This window comes from Notothenia rossii (assembly GCF_949606895.1).
Source record: "Notothenia rossii genome assembly, chromosome: 5".
Classification (NCBI taxonomy): Eukaryota; Metazoa; Chordata; class Actinopteri; order Perciformes; family Nototheniidae; genus Notothenia; species Notothenia rossii.
In genome coordinates, this window is record NC_136903.1 from 15,916,989 (window position 1) to 15,927,973 (window position 10,985).

The 10,985-nt window shown below is 39.6% G+C and overlaps 1 protein-coding gene across 1 annotated transcript; it reads right to left on the reverse strand.

Moving 5' to 3' along the window:
* Nucleotides 1-36: 36 nt before the first annotated feature.
* sema7a (semaphorin 7A (JohnMiltonHagen blood group)) lies at nucleotides 37-10,763 on the reverse strand. Its single transcript, XM_079682782.1, has 14 exons — nucleotides 10,273-10,763; nucleotides 9,893-10,032; nucleotides 9,160-9,201; nucleotides 8,916-9,011; nucleotides 8,547-8,649; nucleotides 7,213-7,323; nucleotides 6,876-7,018; nucleotides 5,605-5,783; nucleotides 4,750-4,858; nucleotides 4,111-4,306; nucleotides 3,807-3,919; nucleotides 2,084-2,229; nucleotides 1,851-1,909; nucleotides 37-1,765 (listed from the first exon to the last, which is right to left on the reverse strand). The coding sequence occupies exons 1-14, from the start codon at nucleotides 10,376-10,378 to the stop codon at nucleotides 1,335-1,337; spliced, it is 1,974 nt and encodes a 657-aa protein (XP_079538908.1). The 5' UTR covers nucleotides 10,379-10,763; the 3' UTR covers nucleotides 37-1,334.
* Between the last annotated feature and the right edge of the window lie 222 nt (nucleotides 10,764-10,985).

A 10,985-nucleotide genomic window follows, 5' to 3' on the forward strand; every position in this document is an offset into this window, starting at 1 on the left:
TGATAAGGACACTCATGCTAGCACATCGTACCAAAATACAATAGAATAAAGATATTTATTTTTTAAACATTTAAATAATAGTTTGTAGTTTAAATTAAGACAATTTAACTTTTGGAAAAGCAGGTATATCTCTACAATAAAAACTCTACAGTAATGGACATACGAAGCTGGTTCTCAAACTTGTATCTATTTTTTCGTAATACAGTATCACTTGTGGCAACAGTGGCTACTGTACGACAACATCTACATAGCCTTACTTTAATATCTTACTTTACTTGTCTATTGTTTTAACTTGTACTTGTTTTAGGGTGTGTGAGCTTTGCTGTGTGATGTTTTGTATGTTTTGTTTTGTTTGTTTGACTGTGCAGCACTTTGGTCTGGAGGTTTTAAAGTGCTTTATAAATAAAGTTGTATTGTATAATATCAATAACTTACTGGAAAAATAGCTTATATATATATAAACGATGTGCTTATTGTTTTTGGAGTCAGATATGGTCTCCTCTGCAGCAAAGCATTTTCATTGCACATTCTCCAAACGCCTCTCTAACCACAGACGTTTTCGACAGAGGGAGAGTTGAACAGCAGGTCCCCAGCTGCCTCCACCCTTCCTTGAACACAAATAATCTGTCAACAGGATTGTCACAGGAACTTAAAAGAAAAATACTGACCTCTAATAGACATGGCCTCAACATGTGCACGCTCTTCTGCTCCACAATACATACTCACTGTGTGCTGTACTGTCCGTGCACACGCTTTGGAGCCCAGGATGATTTTAAAGGCTTTGGTTTGGACTGAGCTTTTGTTGAAAGGAATTCACTTCTAACATCTTCCCTGTTCCCCTAGCTTTAAAGGAAGATTATTACTTACTCAATGATATTGCAGTAATCTATGAAGGACACTGAGGTTATTGACGGATATTGAGATGATCCAAACACACACTATTATTGACACTCAGTATTATTTAAGCTGGGCCCTGCTGCTGACTGGTGGTGCTGCTCTTTTGCTCCATCGTACACCACCTCTCTCTTCCTGTCCAAGCTTCTCTTTTTAGAAAGTAACCCGGCTACAGCATGTTTCTGACTTATATCTCTTACAATTCTTCCAAACACAGCGACCACTGTGAGAGTAGGTTCACAGCAGGTGTGTTCCTGCTTCGATTGTTGAGTTGCAAGCTTCATGGAAGTGAGTTGGCTTATTGCTGCTAACATCCTGGACAAGGACAAAGGGGCTGAGGATGTCGATGCTTAGTTAGAAAAAACAGGAGGTTTGGCCCAACACAAAAGCATAACAAAAAGAAAGGAATGCTTAGTTTAAAATAGTCAATTGTGCAAAGCCTATCTGAAAATCCCAGACACTGTTACGGCCAGTGTGATGGTGATCCATGTTATCTGCGGCACAACAGCTGATGCATATGGTATTCTTAAATTACCATTGCTTCCATCAGTGTTTCTATTTGTATCCTGGATCGTTTGCTGTTTAAGCTGATATGTTTTCACCACTTTGGTGTAGTCTCTCTCCTTGGAAACACACTCGTAGCCACCATAGTTCTCTTGCGTCATGGCGGGGATCAGGTGCAGGCAGTTGGATTGCATTTGTAGACATGGGCTGCTCTGGCCTGCATGCTCCCAGGTGTACACAGCGTGGTAGGAGTCTATAGGACAGGACAAGTAGAAGGGGACACTCAGGGGGACCGAGTGGGCTGTCCTCAAATCCACCGTAGATAATGCATCTGTCTCTCGTTTGGTCCGGTTAACTTGCTTTTGCTCTACAAAAAATAAAAATAAAGATGAGACTAAAGGTTGCTGGGACCCCAGCAGGTGTGCACTATTAATAATCTTATCATAAGTTACCTTCGTCAGATGGTTTACACACACTTCGGTTCCCATCAAGGATATTTTGAATGCCTCCACTGTGAACAAAAACATAATATAATCAAACTGGTGCATTACTTTGTGAGAGATGAATGACTTTGCCCCAAATATCTGTTTATAATCCTATGTTTATAGTTTTTCTATGTAATCTTATGTTATCTCTTGCAGAAATGCAATATTCAGAAGAACATGCACATGCTGTTCAAACTTACGTGACAGTCGGGGTGCATCCAAACTCTGTCCAGACACAGTAGGGGTCCCGGGCCAGAACACAATCTGCGCAGGACTGGTTGTACTCCTGACACCTCTGAAGGTCAATGATCGAAATCTTCTCTGAGAAACCCACCACTAACTTTTTCTAAGAAAAGGGAGACAGTAACATGATTTCACTTTAAATCTGCATTAATAGTAGCTTTGTGTTCTTTGCAGCAGTGCAAGAAGCTGAACAAAACGTGTTGAGTATCATTAAGATGAGTTGGGAACAAAGCTTATTTTCTTCCATACAGCGAAATCCAAAGGGGAGATCACATTGTATACACAAGTTATTGAGCCGTTTCCGCTCTTCATCCTGAACTCCTCCCTTCGATGCAATGCACTTCCGTTTTGGCGGACTGGGTTTGTTTTGCTAGCTAGCTCCGTTGTGCTGACAAAGCACTGATATCGCAGAGACAAAGAGGATATAACAATTACAACATGAAGAAAAGTGGTTCGGGAACTACGTGTGCGGTAGTTGGTTGCAATCACTCGAGAAAGCACCTGAACGAGTGGTTAGATAGAGAGTGCTACGACCACAAACCAGCACCCAGCACCCAGCCATGTTGTTCATTAAATACAGATAAACACAACAAATACTGCATGCATTGTATTTTTTAATATTATATATGAATATTTTCATAGTGATGTAATTGTGTGGGCTGCTTTTATATTTTAATTTGTAATACCTGTTAGGATTAAACATGTGATCTTTCTTGTTGAAGCCATTTCTTTAGTTTCCTCTCAACAATTAATTAATTCAGTGTTATTTATGTACAGTATGAGCTTAATATGAATGATGAACTGTGTTAAAAGAAATTGTAGCACTCTAAGGAACATATGAAATGCAATAATGCAATAACAGTGCAATAATGAAATTAAATTACATCAAACTTTATTTTCACTCAAACAGTACAGGCACATATGATATATTGCACAGCATAAAGAGATAATGTAAATTGTGCATTATGTAAACAACAGACAACTGTTGGCTCCTGTGGGCATGACCTAAATAAGGCAGTTTATTTTGGTTTTAAAATGCTGAGATATTTACTGCAGAACTGTAACCTTCCCTCAACAAAATCGTCAACAATTTTCGGGAGCATGTGGGCAAAGTAGAATGTGCGCAGCCTTATGATATGCCTTCAGACTGTCCATTGCTTTTCCATCTATTGCCATGGATTGAACGAAGTAGGAGCAAATTTTGCTGTACGTTATGCTGGGCCACGTCGTCATGTTATCCTCCCAGTTTTGCACTGAATTCGGGTGGGGGAGAGTAACGCCATCTCCAGTCAAAGAAGTAGAATCGTGTTCCCAAGCTAGCATCACTGTTAGCATCGAAATCGCTGTGTTTACACCAGTGCCCGTCTGACTGTTTACACCGGTTTACACTGACAGTAGCTGTGCAAAAGACTTCCGGCGGAAATGAATTGCATTTGTGTAGGGTTATGGCGCTACCCGTGGTTTGTCGCGTAAACTTGTCTATTGGTCAAGGGAGACCTTGCAATGCTTCATTCTGGGTTGGCCTACAAAATACTTCCTCCTTGAGCTTTATTATCACCATATAAATAGAATTTGTGGTAAATCAAATTTAACAAACGTAAAAAAAGAAATGTCACCCAGTGTCTGCCAAGAAAAACAACTGATGACACCGTTCTGGAAAATGCATGACATTTAAAATACCTTTTTGGAGTCAAGCTTCATTGATTGTACAGTTGAGTTGCTGGAGAGCTGTGTTTCGGAGATGATGAAAGGCTCTTCCCCGGCCTCTAAGACTTTATGGATCTTCCCAGAATCTGTTGAGAGAGCACACAAACATTTTCTGGCATATTCTCAGAGGACTGCTGTATTATCAGCACGTTTTGTCTCGCCAACATTACAGACCATGCATGATGACGAGCCAGATCAAAAGGAAAACACTCAGACCTGAAGTAGCTACACAAAAAGACCAAGAAAAATCTGGTATTTCTTTCCAATTAGCACATACCAGTAGCTAGAAGCAGAATGTTATGCATGCTCCCATCTGCTGCCTGCACTCGGTCCACAGCAATCTTGGTGTAGTTGTTGCTGCTTACATAAAACGGAGCTGTTTGATGTATCGATTCAACCCAGTCATTCATTTCCGGGTAATCCTTCACCATATTGACGGTGGCCAGTGGCAGGTTCCTGCTGTTTTTTACACACTGACAAATAAATGCACAGAGGTTTTTTTATAGATTGTATACTTTAGAAAATGGGAACATAAACCGGATGTTTGTAGGAAACTCAGGTTAAGCAAATATTTAGGTTTACAAAGCTGAAGGCATCCCCAGTTGTTTATAAAATGGACAAATCATTTTTGGACTGTAGGCTGAACAGATGGAAGGAACAGGGTTTTCTTTACAAAACATAAGAACAAGTGCTCCTCCTTCAGGGAACCACTATGCATGAGTCAGAAGTAGGGTTGGGCTCAAATAGATTACATTTGATCAACAGATGGAAACACTGAACCCATTTTGAGAACGAGAAGTAATAAAAATACACATTTTCCACATTCAAACCCATTTATGCTTGTTTTTTTTAGACTCTGTTCGAAACATGTTATTCTGTCTCTGCACAGCAACATGGCAACAAAACAAATGCTTACCTTTCCTGGCCTTGGCTTGGGAATGTCTTTGTTGTAGCCCTTGAAAGTTGAGTTCTCAAATACGTCTTCAATCTTTCCTATTGTATATATGCACACCGCTGTGGCGTTCCTTAAAGAGAAATAAGATAACTGAAGTTAGTATTAAAAGATACAGATTATATATGGTGGTGGTTAGGGTTATGATTGCGACCCATTGGGTCATTCTGTTTTTCTGTTAGCAGAAAATCTTAAACAGAAATTTGTGGATTTTTGACCAAACATTTTTTTTGGCATAGGGCAACGAAGATTTGAATAACTTTTAAAAGTTTGGCCAGATAGGGTGCAGCACTAAGAAAATGGAACATTAATGCAACCCTGTCAATCCAACTTCGTACAAACCCTCCATAACACTAACAAAGACGTTGAATTTCAAGATCGGACATAAAAGCTCTGCCAATTTTACAGATTTGGTGGAGTGGCCTTTGGCTATACACCTTGACTAAAAGGGTTAAGGGCTTTTTGTGTTCCCCAATCTTAAATAAGAGTGCTAACTCTCTGTCATCTCCTTATGTAGGACTTAAAAGGTCGTTGGTAATGAAATGAACTCTCATTGAATGTGTGGGTGTAACCTGTCTGGAAAATGAACCATTACATAAGAGGGTCAAAACAATACATTACAACCTCAGGAGCAGATTTGAATTAGGTTTGAGTTATTATTTTTATAATATTTTGTATTTTGATTGTAATGCAGATTTGAGTGTTGAAAACATTTCAAAATGCTGACCTTTCAATTTAAAGTGTGAGCTGTTCTGTGTCAGTGTGTTACTAATGGTGTTGCTTAGTTGCTGTAATTAAAAGGAAGGGAAAGTGTCTAACCAGCTGCTTGTAAAAAGGCCATAGACTCTCGTGTCAACCCAGTCCTTGGCGTGCACAACAAAAATGTCTCGAAGATGGTTGAAATAAAGCGACTTCTCAGGAAATCCACAAACAAACCGGGCCTTGAGAAAAGATGTCCACATGTTCTGGAAAAATCTTTTCGATCCACCTTCATCTACCTGCAGAATAACACAAATGAATTACACCAGGTAGACTCTCTTTCACTTTTCATGCAACCGAAATTCATGAACTAAGGGTTATTTGATAGGACCGATGTTACATGGACCTTGACCTGGAAAAAAAACCCTAACCGCTTTTGGGGCAGGTTGGGTGTCTCCATAGGTATCAAAAAACAAGGGCGTTGAAAGGTTGTGTTTCACCGCATGACAACATGAAAAGCTAGTTGTATTGAGGGAGTAGAAGCCTGATTTATTCATGAAGCCTTAGTTAGCTTCAGATGGTTGCACTGACGCCATAAATATATGTATGCGATTGTCAAATCCTGACAGCCATGACACTGCAGGATATCACTTTACTTTATTTCCATCACCCTTTGTTTTCACACAATGCAGCTAAACAGGATATATATTATCAATGCAGACAGCCTGAGACCTCAATATGTACATGACAATATGACATTCTCCGATGATAAAACCACAATAAATAGTGGCTCACCCACATGGCTCATGGAAAATATTTAAAGTCAACATCAAACGAAACCTTTCATCTCCTTTGTCTGGTAAATTCAGGAGGGGCCACTGTGGGAGGCACAGCCAACACCCTCACACAATTTCAACATCAAAATCTGCTGAAGTGGCCAGCAAATGAATCTGTTTCATCATTTTAATCAATTAAAGGGTAAAGTAATTTTGTGTTAGTAAATCATGCTAAATGTACTTTTGTACTGCTTTAAAAACCTAATTAAAGTGTGGTTGATTTGTTTGCAGTCATGTTTAAAGACACAGTTTCAAAATGTATTCTTGCATTTGGGAACAGCAGTTGACAAAATAATCTCACTTCAATGTCCACTTAGTAGGTATTCTGATACTTTGGATCATATTACATGACCTTCATAAATATTTCCAAGAAGATGGAATAAGGGTTCGGTGGATTGATACAAAAATATTGACAGTGTCCATACTAAATCTTGTTTTGAATATCAATATAAGTATAAATAGAACTTAAGAGGTTTCTGGAAATTGTGTGTTACAGTTGCAGTAAATGAAGAGCCTCACTGACGTATGCTGAGTCCATTTCAGTGCCCAACGTACCTTACAGACTCTGGCAATCCTCGATATCCAGGGGTCAGCCTCCGGGTTGTGATCAGAGTTCTTTTCACGGAAAAATATGTATATTTTCTCATTGTCAGGTTCTTCCCTCTGCTCCACCCACGTCGCAGAGATGAACGTGGGCTCTATGAGAGGAGGACATGTTTACCAAGCTGCTTCCCTGTTTACATTCCCGTTAGCATGTGAAAACAAAATTTAATGAAAGAGCTCTCAGGAGGGGACAAAACAAGCAGAAAAACTGTTGCTTATCAGGAGCATACTTTGTAATCAAATTGATTTTCGTCCAACATTATGAGTTTTTCTTCAGTCATTTACCCACCTGACATCCAGTTGTCATACATCCAGACATTAGTTCGGCTACCAGCTTTCCTTCTGAATTGTAATGAACTTCCATCCGTGTCCAAAGGCGCAGCTGAATAAAGATCCCCCTCTGCAAATAGCATCAAATGAAAATCCTCAGAGATATTTAATTATTGAGTAGGTATATTTCTGTGCACTGGTTACCAACGCTTCTATCACAAATGACACAATGTGGTTACATAAGTCTGTAGACCAGTCACAATTTTAAACCTTTAAAATCATGGGTTACTGCAGTGGTTCCCAAAGTGGGGGGCGTGACAGCGAGAGACCAGGAGGAAAAATGTTTTTTTTTTAAATATCATAATTGGAATAATTATTGTGTGTGTGTGTGTGTGTGTGTGTGTGTGTGTGTGTGTGTGTGTGTGTGTGTGTGTGTGTGTGTGTGTGTGTGTGTGTGTGTGTGTGTGTGGAACGAGCCATTTTGTGTGCGTGCGCGAGCGAGAGAGAGAGAGAGCGCACCGGTACCGGAGATCATTGTTGTTAGCTTCTGGTGCTAGCGAGCTACGCTAACGGATATAAGGAGTTTTTTCAACAACAAAGTGGAGGAGAGTCCTCTCCTGTCAGACTGAGAGACTCAGTGAGCTAAAGGACTCTCTTAGTGTTATCTCAGTGGGTCTCAAATGTTTTGGTCACCATTAATGTAAACAATTATTTCCGAGGCACACGTTTATATGATCATTATAGTTATACAAAAATAAGAGAATAAATGAAAAACAGGTATGAAATACTATATGACCGTAAAAAAAGAATACATTTTAAAAGACTGATTTGTAAAATATCCATAAAGAAAAAGTTAATCTGTTTACAGTTCTGTTTCATATAGGTGTTGAGAGATGTATCCATAGATCTCTTCATTTTGCTCTCAAAGTGCACCGGGTGATGCATTTAACTTCAATATTTAAAAATAAATCTTCCCGGGGGAGCATGCCCCTGGACCCCCCTATTTGAGGTCCACACACCACCTATAAAAATTGAACTTTACCCCTGCTTACACCTATATGCCGTGAGCTGATTATCGAGCCTTCATTGTAACAGTCGCGGGTACACTGTGTATATGCGTGAGGATTGTTGCAGTAGAAAATTCCACTGTAGCGACCGGTACATTAATGGGAAACCCTAAATGTTTGAGCACCCTCTATGAAACGTCAAGCTACCCCACAGCACCCCAAAAATACACCTCTGGTGCCGCCACTGAGCCTGACTTGTGTTTTCTCCAAAGGGGGGGCCTGACAGAAAAAGTTCGAGAGCCACTGGGTTACTGTATGGTTGTGCAGGAAGTTGTACTTAACATACCTACAGTGAGCGAAATGGCGTTGTGCGTGTACACAAACGGAGAGATACCCATCCCCTCATAGCTATCCACTATTTCAAGAGACTGGTTGTTCACTGACGAAAACTGTAGAACAAAAGAAAATTAAAAAGAATATCGGGATTAGTTTTGCTGGGAAAATATCCAGACACCAGCCATTGAACACCCGACCGAAATTACGCACAGGATGCTGATTAAAGTTCAAGCAAAACCACAGCAGCTACACCAAAGAGCTTCATGCTTTATTCATCTCCATATGGTTGCCAGTAAATTAACTAGCCACATGAACGACAGTATGTCAGACACATGTGACATAAAGTATAACATTTTCCGTGATGGACGCAAACACTTACAAGCTTCCAGCACTGCGGTTTGTTTCCATTTGTTCCACAGACAAACATGCTGTCCTGAAATTTCTCAATCACTGTGATGACATTTTCACATTGGCCCTACAAATACAGAGGTGATTATTAACAAGACAGCACACAGAACTGATCATATATCTCATTTTTAAAATATGTTTTTTAGAAAACCTGTAATTTGCCCTATAATTTTTTTTTTATTACAAACACCATCACTGTCGTCTTACTTACTTACCTCTTGGCAGTGTTGTTGGTCTGGGGCTTTCAGCGAGAAATTCTGCAAGGGGACATCAATTAGTGGACAATTTAATTAAGGTTTCATTTAAGGATAGTTTTTCAATTAAATATTTTATTATAAAGAAAACAATACCATATTGAAATAAATCACGTATTCACTTATTAACCAATGGAGAATGCTTCATTCAAATCTCTGCCTAATAGATTGGCTTTTAAATGTAAGAGATAGCTGGATAATATATGGCTTTCTTGGGCCAACATTTTTTCACTTAGGTTAATGTCTTCTTCTTAAGTAGCTTGAGCCGCTCCTCCCACAGACCAGTAGCCATTAGTTTAATTAAGATGCCTGAGTTACGGTCACAGAGGCCATTTACTCTAATTTCTTCAAAAACAATTAACAATCATTAGCCTGTATTTTAATTATTTTTGTGGCCAAATAAAAACAGAAGTTCTCTGACTTTGATGTGTTTTTTATTAGAGAAACTTGTACGTCATCAGGGTCTGATTGTGACATTATTAAGCCCCTGCTGCTAAAATACATGCTCCTCTTGAAACCATGTGTCAGCCATCTGCTGCAAATCTTATTACGACCCCATCTTCATCACAAAACAACTGCCACCTTCTTGAACCACAAAGAAATCAAGCTGGGAGTCCATCAATACACCATTAGATAAAGAATATACAGGCAAGTGCATGTGAATAAACTAAAAACAAAGATCAGAAACACCCACCTCCAAAATATGAGAGCCCTCCACATCCAGTTTCAGCACAAAATTCGTCCCTCCTACATATATCTCCTCTGAGTCCTCATGATAGAAAAACACACTGTGCTTCTGATAGACTGGGTATTCAAATCCACCGCAGATTATATCTAAAGGGAAAATAACATCACGTTTATATCATTTGACTGCATCGTTCACTGAATAAAGTGTTGGATCATAGAGGACAATAAAATTGGGTCATCTAAATGAACTAGATCTTTCCGGCTTTAAAAAGGATCTCAATACAGAAATACCTCTTTAGTTGATTTTTCAAAACATCTGATTAGAGACATTTTTAAAGTGAAAAAACATGTAAAACAATTCAGTCATAACGGCGAAGAGAAGCGTACCTTTGCTCAGAAGTCTGGGATTGTCTTTAGATCCAAGAGTCGGTGAATTCAAAACGAGTTTAAAATCCCCAGCAAGCCAGATGAAGAATATAACAAACTGAATCATGTTGGACCTAGACGCTCAACATTTCTCTTCTTTCGGCAGGGCTCAACTGTTCTGAATCCCTCTGCTTGCACACTGACACAGACAGGTAGGGGTGGGCGGATCGATCCCAAAATATCGATACTTCCGATATTACGTTACGTTTCAAAATATCGATACTAGAGCCAATAGGATCGATACTTTAATACTTTTTTCCCGTCTCCTCTACTCGTCAATTTCTTCAAAAAACTATGTGCAGACGAACACAAGTTTATGTTCTTTTCTTCTCTACCCACTGCTGTCCTCCTCTCCTCGAGGCTCGCGCACGCGCAGCGCGCTCCCTGCCTGATCGCCGAATATCAAGCTGACTGACAGCAGCCAGCAAGACAGGATAGCAGCAGCCATGACTCGCGAGTGCAACACACACATGCGCATGATGGCTGAGAGAAAGAGGAGCGTGTGGAGCTATTTCACAACTGGCAATTCAAATTTAGCGAACTGTGATGTGTGCAAGAAGACAGTTCGCTACTCTGGCCACTTTGTATTGTTATTTTTCATGTTTGCACTTTAAATTGGCAAAAGTAAAACGTTTATTTGTCTATAAAAACTGTCCTGTCTTTATTCAGGAAAA

Coding starts and splice junctions, on each gene's coding strand:
- sema7a (XM_079682782.1), bottom strand. CDS start 10,378: ATGATTCAGTTTGTTATATTCTTCATCTGGCTTGCTGGGGATTTTAAA. Junction 8,650..8,915: donor AACCGCAGTGCTGGAAGCTT/GTAAGTGTTTGC, acceptor TTTGTTCTACAG/TTTTCGTCAGTGAACAACCA. Junction 7,019..7,212: donor GTATGACAACTGGATGTCAG/GTGGGTAAATGA, acceptor CTCCTCTCATAG/AGCCCACGTTCATCTCTGCG.